General features: G+C 38.1%; 2 protein-coding genes across 3 annotated transcripts in view; one reads left to right on the forward strand and one right to left on the reverse strand.

Moving 5' to 3' along the window:
• The window catches only part of LOC139116693 (uncharacterized), a 559,130-nt gene that overhangs the window by 491,891 nt on the left and 48,930 nt on the right, over window positions 1-18,309 (forward strand). The window lies entirely within an intron of this gene.
• LOC139116669 (normal mucosa of esophagus-specific gene 1 protein-like) lies at window positions 649-11,220 on the reverse strand. Of its 2 annotated transcripts, XR_011548353.1 has the most exons (6): window positions 11,061-11,220; window positions 10,648-10,711; window positions 3,555-3,643; window positions 3,103-3,163; window positions 1,073-2,795; window positions 649-1,026 (listed from the first exon to the last, which is right to left on the reverse strand). XR_011548353.1 is itself a non-coding variant. In XM_070679250.1 (5 exons), the coding sequence occupies exons 2-5, from the start codon at window positions 10,684-10,686 to the stop codon at window positions 2,706-2,708; spliced, it is 279 nt and encodes a 92-aa protein (XP_070535351.1). In that variant the 5' UTR covers window positions 10,687-10,711; window positions 11,061-11,220; the 3' UTR covers window positions 649-2,705. The 2 variants fall into 2 exon arrangements, 1 of the variants encoding a protein (XP_070535351.1); XM_070679250.1 differs by having other exon boundaries at window positions 649-2,795.

Here is an 18,309-nt window from a genome sequence, read left to right on the forward strand (position 1 = left end):
ATGAAAGTACACTTCAAGATTGAGTCCTGTCAGACTTTCAGACGTCTTAATGTCATGTTGCACAACATTTCGACTTAATCTTCGATCCATGTCGGGTTGTATCAAGGGTGACATGACCCTTCGTTTCCTGAGTTGTATCTGGGCATTGATAGCCTTACGTGTGTGAGAAAAGAAACATCATGCGGCCATTTCGAACACTGCACCTAAACTGTGAATTTGGGTATTTTGAAAATTTGGAAAACATTATAGCAACAGTAGCTAAACATTTTTCAGGTATCTCTTTGGCGTTGACATTTGCACTGTTTACTACGCTTGTATACAAATACGTCAAAGTGCCATCAAACTTTGAACGAAGGTCGCAGTTTTGCTGAGTAGCTGCCACAATGTAACCTCGATAACCTTTGACCTTGGGCTGGTTGTGACCCTGTCAAAGTTCCTAACCTTGAGCAAAGAAATAGCCCGAGATGTTTATGCCTTTGATGGAATTTATTTGGACGGCCATAACATGAAGAGAGCTACGTTCAATGCTACTGGCAAATGCTAGTGTATTGTGTTTTTGAAGTGTTGTGTGTTTATCAAGCCCAGATGATCCTGTGATAAATGAAAGACCCTAAACTCCCACACAGAAGCAAACAACACTACTAACAATAATCTTGTATATGCTTTCCGACGCAATCTTTTATTTTTCCAAGCCTTGCAATCGACAGAACACAGAAAACAACAATTTTCGAGCTTCACTTTTTAATACAATCAGAATTAACATCATCATTAATATTTATATTAAATATAATAAATAATTGTACACACGATTATTTGGCTTGTGTTAACACAAAATTTGCAAAATATTTGAACATTGTTCCCTGCTAGTTGAGTCAAAATCTTAAAGCAGGGAAAAATCAAGTGTCTCTTCTACATTGTAAATTGACAAGATTTGGTAAATAGAAGGTCAATGACATTTGTTAGATATCTCAAGTGAAAATGAAAGGTATGCGTCGATATCACGTTGTAGGTTGTATGGCAGACCAGCTAGTCCGTGTGGTAAATACCGTTCGTTGTAGGTTGTATGGCAGACGAGCCGAGCTAGTCCGTAGGATGAATAATGATTTTCTCAGCTTTTTTTTTGCTTCTCACCACGTACACAGTTGACGTGAATTGTCTGTTAAGTCAGATGTTCAGGCGCTTTTTTGAGAAAACTATTTTTCGAGGTTTCGCAATGTCCGCCTCCTCAAATAGTAAGTCATGAATAACAACACAATGCTGTATTCGACTATCGTTCTGAGTGGGCTGGACATAGCTAGTGAACACAACAAGGTGATCGGTATTCCTACAATGGTTCAGTGAAATTTCCTGTTTGCCGTAAGGGTTATTGGAAATTTAGAAATCTTATCAAAATTTCAGAGAAACGTAATGAATGGTAGAGTGAAAATAAGGAAGGGTTAGGGTGCTGATGTAGATATTTCGAAGTAATACCTGTAGATCTTATCTCAAAAAATGACGCCTCCCATGCATATCCTCCTTTCATGCTCTGTAATTTTACGGACGCCATTAGGGACGTGATGATAGAAATATCAGATTCACAAACTTGTTTAGTGAGCTGTTTAAAGGGGCAGTGAAGTCAACTTAAGCTCTGGTCATGAGATCGGAGATAGATGCAGGGCCAGACTGTGAAATCAGACGTCTTCTTCTGTGAATTTATTGATGAGAGGAAGAAAAGGCGACGTGATTGGAATAAACTGGTGATCAAAGAAATCGAAGAGACGAGGTAAAGGCCTCAGGCCGGAAGCCACTTAGAAGATAGTGAAAGAGAAGATACAGTTGCCATGGATACTGAACCGTCCCAGCAGACGTCAAGCGGCTAGACACGCAGTTACCTGTATCTGATGTCATATAATTTAGGAAAGTCATGCTGTTATGTGAGATGTACGGAGTACGGGAATCCTGTTGGGATGAAATTCCTCAATTGATCAAAGCATACATGTATGCGATCACACACAAGAACACTGACATTCCTACCTTAAATTAAAGTGTTAGATAGTTTGTCAAAGGGTGCTGCTTATTTTCAGTTTTGAAATTACAAATTTTATTGGGAGCCCCCCCCCCACCCCCTTACTTTCACTCTATATTAGAATCCTTTGTCACTATGTTAGTCACAGATTAATGTAACTAGGGAGTCGAATTCAAATCAAGGCTTCTGCTCGGTTGACACATAAGCCAATGGTTAGACACATCTCTGCTCCTTGGATTTTTGATATGTGTCCGCCATGTCCTCGTACAAGAACAATACATTTGATGTTTGGGGTTAAATCTGGCTCGTTCCCGGGTAAACTCTCTCGATCTGAGCCACAGAGACTGCAGATCGGTTAGCTTAAGTATTACAAGCTTTTTAAGAAGTGTATTTTTAAAGATATCGAATTTTAGAGTTTTTATAGTGAAACACCACCTAACGCAATCCTATCAATTCACTGAGCACGGGTTTTCACAAAACACGTGTCTCACAATTTCAAAAGAAAAAGAGTATGTACATCCCGCTTTCATAGAATCGTCCCATAACTCTTTAATGACGTGTAATGCCGCGATAACTTCTCTCAAAGTTCTTTCCCAATTGAAAATCAAAACAATTCGTGACAATTAAAATCGGAGCGAAAACCAAACCATGAAACTACTTGATAATACAAAAGTGCAATTTCTTCATTTCTTCAAATCATCTATGAGTTTGGCGATGCTGGTGAACCAATCTCACGTCGGAGTTGCTCCAGTTCGGGAATTGCTGTCCATTTTTGGCTCACTGTGAACAGCTGGAAAGAAGAAAAGAACAGCATCACTGTTAAAGTTATGGTGTCAGTCTCATTTTGTATTTTGTTTGTGTTTGTTCAGAGCGATATCAATACAGGTATTACTCTGTATTTTCACTTTCACTTTCGATTTCATCTATCTTTGATGACGTCATGCCACTGCGTCGGTGCCAGGGTGTGGTCGATACAAAACAAGCAAGACACTGAATCTGAAGGATAAGGCTAATGTTCAGTTTAAGCTTTTAGTTTTATTGTTCCAGGGATTTCATGGTGTATGGACATTTGTGGTTACAAATAATTCGATACTTACTTTCTGAGGTTTAGATGGATCGACTTTATCCCATGGAAATGGATTGGCACTTCTGTTAACACTGTAAAAGAAAGACGAGATTTCAGGAATGAATTTACTCTCTTGAAATTAATAAACTACACATTTTGGTAAAGCACAGTGAATATCGAGTTCGCAGCCTACAGACAAACATATTATTTCCCGCCAAAACTGTAAATATCTATCAGCTTATTTCTTCCAGAATGGCGATTCGTTACTGTTTTATACGAGCTTGGATTATTGAGTAAACACCTGAACTAAAATGAACTGCGTACTTTCTGTTTTTAAGCAAGCTATTCCCCAAGTCTCAATTTTATATCAGCTTTGTCAGTGCTTTTCATGAATCTGTGCTGTACAATATTACTAGTTTGTCTTTGATTTTTAATTTCTTTTCAATCACGAAGTGAAATTTGGAAGTTATAGTAATTACTTACACTACGTCAGACTTGGTAATCAGAGCATAGCCTATGTAGCTACCGGCCATAACACAGACACCGCCAATCAGTGAAAACAGAGGTGTAAGCTGAAAATATAATGTACAAAAAATGTCGTTTAAAATCAGTACGGCATTGTTACCTGCATATTTGCTGAAATAATTCACATATTCAGAGAAAAGCGTTGAGAACTTATGGTGTCAAACTGTAAAATGAGAGATGACCCGCATAGTCTAAACCTACCAAAGAAATCCTATTGATACTGTCCATGTAAATTCATCGTGCTTTGCAAGGCATTAAAAATCAAAATATGGTATCCAATTTAACTTCTGGCGCAGTGACTGGAGCACATTTATAATACTTGATAGCAAGCTCGGTGTATTTGATATATAATATTCAAATTTATAGTTTGAATTCCATAATGTCGCCCTGCCAATGAAATTGATGAGGTCAATCTGAACGCAGTCCAAGATAGTGTTATGTTCCCATGGCGCAGTCTGATGAATTAACCTTTGACCCTGTGTGCCCCAGTGTTGCATGACAGAGTGTATTAAATTATCAGATGAATAAGGAAGCCAAGTCGATTTATGCGTACGATGTTATAACAAGCCATCTCCCTTCCCCTTTTTTGCTGATGTATAAAATCACCGGGCAGCTTAGCTTTCAAATCTCGACCATACTATTCCATAGGGAGATATGTACGTGTTCTGTGATATTTTGTAAAGCGGTTTAATTCACGGAGTCCTTGTCGGTCAAACTCTGAATCGAAGACACACGTTCTTAAAATTCAGAAGGTTTAGAATTGAAAGACTCCGGGGACTGTTTTTTTTAAATAGCTGTCAGACCTGGTTGTAACAAACCCTGTAGAAAATTACATATTTTATAGAATCTCCGCTTTTCAGCATCGTTTCAATGTTAGAAGAACAGCATATACACAACGTAGATGTGATGAAATTGATCATGATCTATCCGCGTTAATTGATGAGCATTCTGAACATGACATTGACGTCGTAATCCGGAAGATTAGTGAACCATGAAGGGGAAGGTCAATGATTTTTCTAAACCTTGCCTCAACGGCGAGAAGAATGATAAGTCCAACGACTCCTTGACGCGACGTAGAGTCTGCGCACTTACAGATTTGCTGAACTACAGAGTAGTTAATTTTAAATGACGTCGTCGTCTTCCATTTTAGACACAAGAGACGAATTAATTGGGTTTGCTATGAAAATTTCGTATCTCTAACGATCAACGATAAAAATGGTCAGTTCTTTTGATATTGAACGACGTCATTTATGTCTTTTCAATGTTTTGCTTTCAGTTTTAGTTCGAAATTTATTCATCAGAGCTGCAAGAGGTGTGTTTCATGAAATGCATCACTTTTAATGGAAACCAATGTGCGTGTTTTCAACAACACTCAACGGATACAAAATCGACATGCTACATCCTTCGGGTTATTACGTTCATTTAATTTGTTGTGAAGTATCTGACTTTTCCATTAGTAGAGCATTTGTAGTAATGCTAAACGTGAGCGTAGTCGTCGAGTGTAACTGAAAGAGCCAAGCGCTTTGATATGTGTTTCATTGGCACATTTCAATCTTTTCTCTCGCCCAAGTCTCTGTCGAACCATTAACACTACACATACATCTGCAGAAGTCGGTGACGGCTGTTAATTATATTCCCATTACTATTTATTCTCAATTTTTAAAGATGTGTTTACTTTCAATAAGTAATTCCAAACGTCAGAGGTCGCAGTTTTTGTTCATCGTGATCAGGAAGGTTGTCTTTACAGCCAACCGGGCGACTATAGGGGTGAAAATCGAATATAAAAAACTGCACCTTCCAGCCAAACGCTCGTCACCTTTTAACAAAGAGGGAGCGTTTTACGACTATGTCTTTTGTGTCATGCTCAGTACCCTTATAGGAGACATAAAACACAGGCACACACAATCCTGCGTTTGGAACATCGCCAACAATAATAGACTAACATGGCCGTCAAAAAAGTCAAGCGGATCCACAGAAGCAGTTCGAAGTTTTGGCCGACAGCCAAAAACCGCCAAAAACATTTCACAATACCTATGTTACCAGCAAAATTGGATGTCGGTGCCATTTTGGTTGAAAGGTCAAAAAATCAAACTGGTCAACTTTTTTATGGGCTTGTAGGTGCAGGTATTGAACAACTACCGAGTCTAGTTTGATAAAACTTTCCGTACAATGCCATACCGAAAATCATTTTCGCATTTCATGATTGAAATAACAGTTTATATTTCATTGACCATAAAAATATGGAGCAGAGACCTTCCTCAGTGTCCTTGTACAAACCCGGATAAATTCCGGATATCGAACGATCGACTGCAAAACACTTCACGGTTGCTTTGCAATCAGCATATCAGAATTTATGTGCACTGGACTTAAACGAGGTCGTCGAAGGGAGAGATAGTTTCCGAAGAGTAAACCTAGAGCGTCAACTGACCATAATTAACTGCAATCGCCGCTTAAAAATTGGCTGGAATGCAGGTAGCCTATCGCCAATACAAAAGTATTCTGCCAGAAAATGCTTGTCACGATAAATTGGACACTTCGGATACTTTGGACGCCGTTAGTGTACGTCGTAAAAATATATCAGCGCAACAGTTTCAACCGGCTGTCATTATCTTTCATTAGACTCTAAGAAAATGCAAACGATGACGAGGAGCAATGATGAGAAATGTTAAAGTCGACAGTTCAAGACCTAACATATTTGTCACTCAGTTTGATTTCAATTAAACATATTCCAGATACGCCGCGTAAACGTTACAGATGTCTTATTAATAGAATGTTATGACTGGGAAACCCGTGACTTGATCTATTATTGGCAGTCATGACGATTGTAGTAAATTGTTAACCGGGCATTCTGAATCTGTACCTTCTAAAACAGTGTGAGCTATAGATGGCTGTATCGAATGTTAAATAAAGTGAAACGAGGAAGATGATTACTGTCCAAGAAATCTATTTTAATCATTTATCCTGGAGCGAAAGAGTCTATGTTTCAGCCTATAAAATTTCAATGTCGGAATGTAAATTTGGAAGGTTAGGTAGGCTCACGTGATCCAAGAATTTCAAAATTGGCGACTGCACGATTGTTGAAATTTTAAGACGTCAACAACATGACTTAAATACCTCTAGCGTCAGAAATGAAACACAGTCTATAAAAACCTAATCAGGTTAACTTTGTGGCATTTATAATTTGACAATAATTAACACTACTATCCTGAATTCTGAACTTTTGATATTTGTGGAGATTGGGCTTTCATAATTACCATTCAAATATTAATTAACATTCTTTTAAAATGATATAAATGTTCGTTTGTACTTTTTTAAAAGGACGAAAAGCGCTATTATGTTTTTTGTATTGATTCGTATATCAATGTTGATGAATTATGGCAACTGCTCCAGTTTTGCACCGGAACAGCTTCACCTGGTATAGGTGATTAATAAATAATTAATTGAAATTAACAATAGAAAGTGAGTGCGTCACAATCGTAAAGAACGTAGAGTGTACGATATATAGCACCGGTGACCGTCGAACATGGATGTGTGCACGTAGGCACTGTTACTAATTATAGCTTATTTGGAACAGTGTTTACTTATATCCACGTGGCGTATCGACAATTTCGCAATACATGTGGGCGGTTGGCGGTTTGTCCTTAAACCGGGTAGCGCACATTGTGCAACCGGGATGTGTGACGCACAGACAATCTAGAGCGGTGTACACTTTCACAGCCACATGTCGCCTGTGTTTCGCAATCCTCAACTTCATGTATTTTCATATTTTTGCCATTCTGATCATGTATATATGAAATCAGATGACGTTTCGAAATTTGTCCTTGGCAAATCAAAACATATATATTAATATTTAATCCAAAGGTTTCTTTGAATTCTTCGTATGCCTTTTAGAGTCATCCGTTACTAACACCTCAGCTAGACTAGCTAAATCGCCCTTGATAAAACCGCTGAAACATCCCGGGGGACGAAGGTCATAGAGTTACATGCGGTACCGGGCCGTATATGCCTAATTTACACAACTGTCAATTTGTCTCATATAAGAAACTGAGCTACCTTGGGCAAAGGTCACCATTAGTTTACCCATCGATTATACGTCACGCCATAAAAACTGAACACAAACTATTCATTCCTTTCCTTATATTTGGTGCATGGGCTTCAAGGTCGTTCAAGGTCACGATCTATCATGTTTCACAGCTGCGGTTTTCATCTTCACTTTGACATTACAAGCGACTCTAAAGCGCGTGATTCGCGTCATCTGTCGGTAAAAATTGTTATACACACTCGGTGTTGTCAAAGCAGGGCTTAAAAACTAATGAATATATACCGATGTAAAGTATATTTAGATACCACGGTCGGTGAAGGGAACTGAATAAGATATTGTGCTGTCAGTTGGAACAGATGCGTAAATTTCCATGTAAAACTCCAAGCTATAAATATCAAATAAAACGCTGATAAGAGGACCATAAGGCGACTAAGAACATGAGACGGTTTTGAGGTAAACATGTACATATCTGTCGACGTTAGTGAGTGTGAGGCACGGGGAGAGACACAAGGATAGAAACGACGAGGACAAGTCGTCATGAGTCAATGAAGTACAAACAGCGAAACATATCAGTGAATGCAAACAGCGAGAGAGATATCAGTGAAGGGTGACAGAAAACCACGAAGTACGAAAACAAAGACGAAGTTGTACATGTAGACAGACAAGAAAGCAAACATATCGATCCATGTAAAGGTGAACGCAAGGTGTTCATGTCATCCTGAGACCATAATTGCGTCGGCGCGTCTCCATGACAACGATTCCCGTATATTTATACTGCCGAAGTGGAAGCTTTTGACGGCTGTCTACATAACGCTGTCCGCTGTGCACTGTACCGACTTCACCACGTTGTAATTAATCACGTCTGTTTTCATACCTGCCTAGATTCATTGCAGCAACATGAGAAATTGGATTGCGTGACATGCATATCTTTTTAATCAATTGGAAATTATAAAGCAACACTATCTCTGATCTAGCGTCTTTACAAATGCGGGTTGTTTCCAGGCAATAAGATGAAGATTATTTAATGGGGCAGTTGTTGCTTGCAATTATTCTTTTGAATTGCAATTTTCAGTGCCAAATACTGCATAATGTAATGGAAAGCTCCATGGAAACGAGGTCGACTTGTCTGCCAACCACAGGCAGTAAATGATATTGTATAGCAACCACAGGTCCAGTAGGCATAATTTGTGATGATTTTTTTCCTATTATTATCATAAAAAATAATTATGAATATTAATAAATTATTAATATGAATGTTACAGAATATTAAAACTTTTTTACACACAATGTCGTCTACTTTGTGTAAATGCTGTCTGGAAACTCCATTGTTGTGATAATTATGATTATTAATAAATTATGATTATGATTAATAAAGTCATATTTTACACATTGTAATGTGCTTATATGAACAACCGTCTGGAAACCCTTATATAGTTTCACAATCCATGCCAAAATATACAAGTGACACCATTGCCAAGGTTCAGTCTACGGCGAGAGTTACCAATGCCCAGGTTCAGTCTACGGCGAGAGTTACTACACAGTGTATATAATGATATACACTGTGTAGTAACTCTCGCCGTAGACTGAACCTGGGCAATGGTAACTCTCGCCGTAGACTGAACCTTGGCAATGGTGTCACTTGTATATTTTGGCATGGATTGTGAAACTATATTACGATGTGTAAAATATGACTTTATTAATCATAATAATAATTTATTAATAATCATAATTATCACAACAATGGAGTTTCCAGACAGCATTTACACAAAGTAGACGACATTGTGTGTAAAAAAGTTTTAATATTCTGTAACATTCATATTAATAATTTATTATATTCATAATTATTTTTATGATAATAATAGGAAAAAAATCATCACAAATTATGCCTACTGGACCTGTGTAGCAACTGAAGAACGGTGAACATTCTTTTGAAAATTTTATACCATCGAACTTGTTTAATTGCGTTTACGCTTGACAGAAGGTAAAGTGCGGCACAATTCTGTATTTGTAATGTATTGCGCATGCTCATTTTATTTGACAACAAGTTCACCGGAGGGCAGAATGTATAAGGATTTTCTATTTTTAGAAGCATTCTCTGAGGTACCTCCGCCATAGCAATAAACTGCTGCCAGTAATAAAATGTTCGAAAGAAAACATACAAATACCATGGCAAATAGATTAAATTACGGTAAAAGGCCTTGAATTACAAACAAATCCACCCAACAGATTTATTTTATTACTCCACTTTGTTTCTGAACAAAACTTCAATTATTTGTTTCTCTCCTAGTGCAGAGATAACTAGTTTTTATATGTGGTCCACATTCTGCTAAATTCAGGAAGTTTGAGTTACAAACAGTGATACTAAAAGCTTAACACAGAACACATCCCCAAATTTATTTTTCCCGCGAAGAAATATGTATGTATGTTTGTATGTATGTATGTATGTATGTATGTATGTATGTATGTATGTATGTATGTATGTATGTATGTATGTATGTATGTATGTATGTATGTATGTATGTATGTTTGTATGTATGTGTGTGTACGCGTGCGTGCGAGCGTACATGCATGTAGATAAATAGATAGATACCGATCTATCTTGTCTTTATAGAAAGCGAAGAAAGTCACTAAGAGCAGAAATTGACAGTTGATGGCAATGTTGGGATGGTGACAAAGTCTGTGACACGTTTCATCAACGAGTGGGGGCAATTTCCAGACGTAGGGTACGAAGTTATTTAAGCATGTAAATTGTAATATTGGCCACAATGGCGAGAAAAGAATGATTCATGATTGACAAAGTTTTCTCACCGCGAATCAAAATAGAAGGAGTGACTAGAACACTAAATGTGTGAATGCGTCCATGGTTATATGGTTAGTACATTGATTCGGACAAAGGTTAGAATTTAAGATAAAGTTTATCCCCTGCATATTTTTTGTCTGGCTATCAATATTTAACGACGCTGTTCTATGGTTTATTTAATAGACACAATATGCAGGTCTATACTTTACCTCATAATGTTTCTTCAAAACGCCGAATCCGAAGCTCATTTTGAAAAGATTTTCGTTGGCTTTCCTGTGAAACGAACAAAGAATTTTCGTCAGTGACAAAAAAAATTAATTTTCTCTATTTAGAGCGATTTTTGGACTTCAATTAATCATTAACGTAATGGCGACATGTTCTGTGTTAAATCAGGATTAATTTTCAGTAGAAGATGGTTAATTCCGTGAATTGACTTCATTAAAATTCCTGACTAAAGATCCACGTGCGTTCAGAATAATATATGAGCAACCCGCATGTACACTGTAAAATCGTAAGTGATTGCGAAATACTGAATTTGTGCACTGCGGTCAACGGTTTGCAAGCGTCGCCTATCTATATGACTGTTAAGCCAAAAATAACTCGATGGAGTATTTCTTCTTACCTTACAGGAGTGGAGTATGAATACTTGAAGTGTTGAAGCTGAACTTCCGTGTGTTTTCACTTTCACCGGTATATGTACTCAAAAGTGAGTGGGAAGAAAGCCGGCCGGCGGAATGTACGACGATCAGTGACGTCAGAATCGCCCGTTGGGTTCAGTCGGTCACGTAGTCCACGAACGCTCCCGTTTCCACGGATCAGTTAGGGCGTCGCCAATTGTGTGAGCGGTACTCGATTGGCTAATTATGCCTTATAAGGTAGAAAAGTGATAAATTTACGAGTGTGAATACTGTGATAAAATGTGTGCGGATGTTACTCACTGGGCAGGCCTCGGTACACACCCCTAGGCAACAGCCAATCAAATCACTCGCAGCTTATGAATGAATCGCCAATAGGATGAAACGCTGTCAGGATTATAGGTCATGTCCTCAGATAAGTAAACAAAATGTTCTTCGGCTTGATGGCGCGCTTTGACGGCGTGCTCTGAAATCCCAATATAACTTGGAAGAAGATTTTTTTTCGTTTATCTTTTCAATATACCAGATAAGTGTTATTGCTAAATGTTTATTTGCACTTAATCTTCATTAAACGTATAATAAAGAACAATAGAAATCCGTGTCTTCGTCTATGTTTTACTCACCACGTGATGACGTGGGTCATTTTCCGCGAAGAGCGCCACAAGGGGTATATACTAAAACGCATCATGTGTGCAAATGCCTCGTCTCCATGCCTTATACAGTCCCAACGGAGATTCTTCGTTCTCATGCGTTTTAAGTTCAGGGAGAGACGCTGTAAACTACGTAATAGTGGCAAATGCGTGTTTGTTGAACATATCGGGTTGATGTGAGCCCAACCCCTCTTAATGCGTCATTGACAGGCTGTTCACAAGCTCATCCGGATAACATCGTCATATACTTTGAAAGACGAGTGCTAACCCTAGACAAACATATCTCAACTAGGTCCGAAGGTTACCTCTAGTTAATCGTTGACAAAGTCAAGTTCTCAACTAGAAAGACGAGAAGGTTGGACAATTAAGGGACTGGTCAGTTTCTTCAGCCTGGGGGGGGGGCGGTGGATTCATGGGGGGTCATCCTGTTTTTGACTTTGGTGATAGGGGGTCACCATGTTTTGAAATGCCCAATGGGGGGGGGGGGGGTCAGTGTGTTTTTGAATTTTGACACAGGCCCATCATTGCCTAAAATGCTAGTGTCAGCCACAAAATTCATCATTCAGTTGTATTTTTCGGCGCGCCCTTCGGGCGCGTAACTTAATAATCAGTCATATTTTTCAGCACGCCAACTTTAACATATCAAGCATACATACATCAGAGATATCTGTATGTTCAATATTTTTCAGCGTGCTCTTCAAGCTCATTACTTTAATATATCATACATCTTTCAGCATGCCCTTCAGGTGCATGACTTTAATATACAAGGCATATATATCAGAGATATCAGGATGTTTCATATTTTTGGCGCGCCCTTCGGGCGCCATACTTTCAGAGATATCTTGATGTTTGCTAAGTGAAAGTGTACCATTATGAAATCTGCATTTCATATGAAAAGGATGACAAATTCCTGATACTTTTCTGTTCTCTCTGTGAGAATTCAGTATGAGAAAGCAACATGCACAAATATTTCACAATATATATTTGATACAGTGACTTATTTTAGAGATAGAAAAATGACAAGATATCTTTCCTTCTCATTGATGCAATTATTTTCCTTTGTTTCATAGGTTTTCTGTAGAAAGATGCTTTTTTATGAACAAAATAACAGTTAAAAAGGCAGTTTTTGTCATTATTAGCTGTGCTTTTATGGTTTCAATGTTACACAAGAAAAGGTCCTCTCAGACACTGTACACATCAGATTTGGCTAAAAAAGCTCTCTATGGCTCCTCAGTAGATTTATTGGATGGTTGGCAAGTCTTAACACCCATCAAAGTTTTGATTCACTGCTTTTTCCTCTTTGATATGAATGATTGACATCCATTTCTGTACAACAGTTCAGGACATCTGGTTAAGCAGAGAAAGTGTGAAATACATTCACAGCTCATTCAAAATACAGCTCATTCAAAATGTACTGTATTTAAACTTTAAGATTGACACTTTGAAATTCCTATCTTACAACTGACATGTCAACAATTTCACTAAAACATAGAATGACTATTTAAAATATAAATATATGTAAAATGTAAAATATAATATATATATATATATATATATATATATATATATATATATATATATATATATATATATATATATAATATATATATAATTTATGTCCATCTTTTGTTTTACCTTTGTCGCGCCCGGGGGTCACCCTGTTTTAGAAATTTGGAATAGGGGGGTCACCCTGTTTTTCAAAATTTGGAATAGGGGGGGTCAGCCACTTTTTGACGTCGGCAAAAAATAATCCACCGCCCCCCCCCCGGCCGAAGAAACTGACCAGTCCCTAAGCGTGATTCAGAACTAGAAGTAGCAAAATATATGTAAAGCAAACGACAAAAACACAATTAAACACGGCCACGGACACTGTCATAATGCTTGGGAAATCAATCAGGTTTTACAAACGCTAATAACTGTCACCAATGACCGTGCGCTAAACACTGAGCTACTCGTCCCGCTAAAAAGGAGGGCAAAACAAGCTGTTTGGTATGGGTATTATCTCGACACTGTTTACTCAGTTATCTCTGAGCCGAAACCTGAAAAAGTCATGACCCAAGCTGACCTTTTAATGACCTTAGAGTGACCTAGTCAATACTGTTCAGAACTTTGATTCAAAACGAATAGAAAAACGCGCCATTGATCGTGTATTCCTATTTTTATGCATCTACAAACACGATCAGTTTGGTCTGCATTGCTGTCAGTATTTGACAGAAGTTAATTGACCACAGAGCTGTCACAAAAAGAGAGAAAAATAATAGAGTCTTTCTTCAAAGTGTCATGAATTAATGGTTTCCAAGTAAACGTCGTAGTTTTGTCAAAGGAATAAGACGCTGTAAGAGATTTCAAGTGTTGTATTCTTAGGGGAAAGTTAGGTTAGCTTCGTGGTTACAAGGATACTTACTTTTTGCGACGACTCAGTTGTCGCTGCTTAGAGTAGACTTTTATTGCTAGCGTTGAGATTTGTGTCTACAATGTCATGACACTTACCCGGAGAATGTCAGAGTTGAGTTTTACTGCTATCACTGTCTGACCGTTCCTATTATTTATGTTAGTTTATCAAGGGTCATGATATGGTAACTCTGGGGTATTCTCAGGAATAGGATATGGGGAGTAGCCCTTCAACCACCAGGGTGCTCATAGGGTGTTCAACACTAGCTGTAAATCAGGAAGAAAGAGTTCTCCCGGTTAGGTCCGGAAACAATATAAAACACTTTCTAAAGTCTAGCTGGCAATGACGATAAGTCCCCTATCTCTGTTTGAAATGACTGAAATGAGTGGATCGTAGAATGATCTTTGAGTTGTAAAAATTGATGACTGTGCTCTTCCGTTTTCATTTTTTCATTTAATGAGTGTAAAATATGACTTTATCATTTGTTTCAAGTCCCAAAACGGATGGCGATGTCGTTTCCGCTTGGAGACTTGGGAAGGGACGTACAACAACACACTGTAGTGCGCTGTAGGATTGACAGGAAACCCAGGATGCAGGAGTTGCATGGATTATTATTCTTGATCCTTGCTTCCGTCAAAATCTGGGTCTGTGACATTACCTCATAGTTTCATCTAAATGTCCTCGTAGAGGGAGAGGGGGAGAGAGAAGGAGCCTGCTTAAAGGGAGCGTTCAGTTATTACAGCCCGGGGTTGGGCGGGCCGGCAAAATCCGGGAGGGGTCGCCCTAAATTTGAAAACTGCAAAGGGAGGGTCATGTATTTGTTAAACAGCAAAGAGGGGGGTCACTTGATTTTCATAAGTATCCATCCTTCGAAAGCAGTTTCAGTGTTCAAAAATATTCTGGGAGATAAAAATGATTCTCTGCATAATTTGATTCTTTGAAGTCATTCAACTGTAAATCTGAATAAAAGTATAATTATCTGTCACACGACCATCTTGCCTTGGCAATTCTATACAGGCTTGTCGTCTTGTAAGTTGAGCTCGCTTCGGGCAATGAACAATTCCTATCAGCCTTTGGCTGAGGTAAGGCAATGATTGGGCTGCATTCAAAAACACCTCTGGAGGGGGAGCGGCAGAATGGACAGGGGGACTTGAAAATATCAAAGGTGTGTTGGGGGCACTTGAAGGGATTCGGGGACTTAAAGGGGGACTCAGGATAAAACTGTCACGGCAATTTCTTGTTCTACTCCCTGAAGCGTGATGAAAGTCCAGCACAGCCATGTGTGTACAGTCAGCATTGTTATTGTTTAAAATTGACTTAAAGTCCGGACTAGAATTCATTTGTCATCAATAACAATAATAAGGGTCTTTACACTTGCATATACAGAGTATTTGCCAAACAGAATTGTGTTATTCTGGCAATCTGTGGGAGTAGAACAAGAAATTACAGTCGATACACAGAACAAAACATACATGATTGACCAAAAAGTACACCTCATGTTACTTTTATGTTAATTGTGTCCAGTTTTCCTGACAGGTGAGGGAAGTCATCCTGCTTCTAAACCTTTCAATGTGACCACAAAAGGGACAATGGCTGTAATGTTTACCTTCATTTATAGTTTGGCTTGTAGAGAGCACCATCAAGAAACTTATTACAGCCTAAGGCTGCGTTCACAAAAAGCGGTGAGGGGAGGGAGCTGGAGGAATTCAGGGGGATTCCAAAATTTCGGGGGTAGAAGAGGAGGGACTCGAAAGTTTTGCTTTACCTATAGGGGACCTGAAATTTTTTAGTTCCTATTTACTTTTTACTATTCCTAGGTTTGGTGGGTAATTCAATGAAAAATGAATAACATTTTAATGTCATCCAATTGTTCTAATGTTAGTAATAATTATACAAAATCTAGAACAATTTTGTCACATATCATGACTTTTATCTCAAAAAAATCTAAACACGTATGATATTTTGTAAAGCAAACAAACGTGGACCCAGTGACGGGGCAGAAGCTGCAACTGTTGATAATCTTTTCAATATTTCTATGCAATATATCAAATACAGTTTTTCGCTGTCTCCTACAGCATGCTGAAACACACAATATTCAGTTTGTTCGCAAAGCCTGTGTGTATATGTATTGGGTGATAATTGAATTGCAGATTGAAAGTCATTTAATTGTCAATGATACAAATGCATGGTACACATACACAGGCTGTGATAGCAAGCTGAATACTGGACAGTTCAACATGCTGTTGGGAGTAGAACATGAACGCAGTTGCCCTGCTACTGCAGTGTCACTGTCACTGTATACCGAGAGTTACAGAGATAGCTCTGACTCTGATGTAGTTGAAGAAAAGTTTGGGTCAAATGACACTCATGACAGTAAAATATACTTGTACACAATATCAGTCCAGAGAGCAACACATGATATGGAAGACCAGGAGACTTGAACTTTTTGAATTCTGGCATATGAGAATAATTAAAAATTAAAGAACAAAGATGGGGTCACCATGCTTGATTTTCTAAATTTTCACATTGTCATCGTAAAATAAATACAAGTAAAACTTTGAACAGTAAAGACTCCGATTTACATGAAAAATGTGCGACTAAATGAAATTATTTAGTGTTTTACCAAATTTGCCATTATTACATCCAACTTTTCAAAGATTAAAACATTTGTATTATGGAATATTTTAACCTTCCAGTATTGTCAATTTTGAGTAGCATCTCATTCATATATGTCTTGTACTAAAAAATTTTGATAGGTCACTGTGATCAGTTTTTCACAATTTGGCAAAGTGTAGTCAGAAATTCACTATTTGCATACTCTCTCATGGTCATCATTTTGTGTGCTCTTCAGCAGGTGCCATTAACCTTGCCAGAGTTGGATTAACTCAAATCGACTTGGACTGAATAAATCCAAACAGTCCACTAATGCGTTTAAAATGAATCAATTTAAGAACTTGCCTTAGGAAAATGACTCTACAAACTGCTAATAACAGGTAGTTTCAAACATCTTAGAGCAGAATTAACCAATATATATTTATTTTTACTTTGCGTGCATCCTCAATAGTTATGCAGCTATATATGATAGTAGTAAAATTTCTTGTACACATACGAGTTGTAACCGCCCTAGTCTAATAAACTTACATTTATATCAATAAACAAACATCTATAGATGCATAGATATTGCTAGTATTATATTGGATTCTATCGCCACCCCCCCCCCCCCCCCGCCAGATGTTTGAGAATTCAGCCTCACTCGTCGGAGAAATGGGGGCATGAAATTTTTGTCATCTTAAAAGGGGGAGGGTCATCAAACTTTTGTGAAATGGGTATGGGGGCTCATTTATGTTGACTGACGCACGGGAAGAATTTGCCACCCGTCCCCTGGCAATAATAACTGAACGCTCCCTAAGGGGAAAGGCAATAAACATACTCTGACAGTTTGTGCCTGACAGAAACGGTAAGACTGTCGCAATCAGTGCGTCGATAGAGGGCGCAATCTATCAGCGTTGAATTCTCAATCCCTTTTGACGCTTGTTAAGAGGTCGTTGAAATCTTTCCTTCGGTGGACATATACACATGATATGGAAACCTGCGATAACCAATTGCTTTATACTTATAGATGTTTATCTTGAGAGAAACCGTCAATAAAATTTTCTGAAAGCAACTGGAAAAGGTTAAATTACACGTGGATATCTGGTTCAATGTTGTTAATTATTAGGCCAGAGGGTCAGCGTTGCATGAAGTTCAACCTTCTTTCGATCTCATTGACATCATTCACTAATTTATCATCGTAGTGTTATAAAGAGGTTTGTATAAACAAATTTGAGTTCGAACTGATCATCCCGGTTATGCATTAATATTGTAACAGGAAATATTGCACCACCTAAGCTGTATAATTCAACTCAAGTATCAAAGGTGAACATCGTAGATCGAGTTATTTGAATGTTTCCCTAATCTCCATGAAGTTTTGCAAGTTCGCAAGTATACGACGAATGCATAGAATGGCTTTCAATAATTTTGTACACTGAATACTACGACTTGGCAAGAATGTTCATGGTCGATACTTCTAACTTAAACTTGCCTCATATGCTGTTCAAAATGACTCTAAAATGTTTCACGCAATTCAAACACTGTCTATATTCTTAGTTTTATATAATTTACTCACACGCACATGGAATGAGGAAGTCTTGGTGC

This window comes from Ptychodera flava, chromosome 18 (genome assembly GCF_041260155.1).
Source record: "Ptychodera flava strain L36383 chromosome 18, AS_Pfla_20210202, whole genome shotgun sequence".
Taxonomy (NCBI): Eukaryota; Metazoa; Hemichordata; class Enteropneusta; family Ptychoderidae; genus Ptychodera; species Ptychodera flava.

What these genes read in the sequence shown, in the direction of transcription:
- LOC139116669 (XM_070679250.1), bottom strand. Translation starts at nt 10,686, where the DNA reads ATGAGCTTCGGATTCGGCGTTTTGAAGAAACATTATGAG. An exon ending in TTTTGAAGAAACATTATGAG is followed by an intron (nt 3,644 to 10,647) that starts GTAAAGTATAGA and finishes TTATATTTTCAG; the next exon opens with CTTACACCTCTGTTTTCACT. An exon ending in ATTACCAAGTCTGACGTAGT is followed by an intron (nt 3,164 to 3,554) that starts GTAAGTAATTAC and finishes TTTCTTTTACAG; the next exon opens with TGTTAACAGAAGTGCCAATC.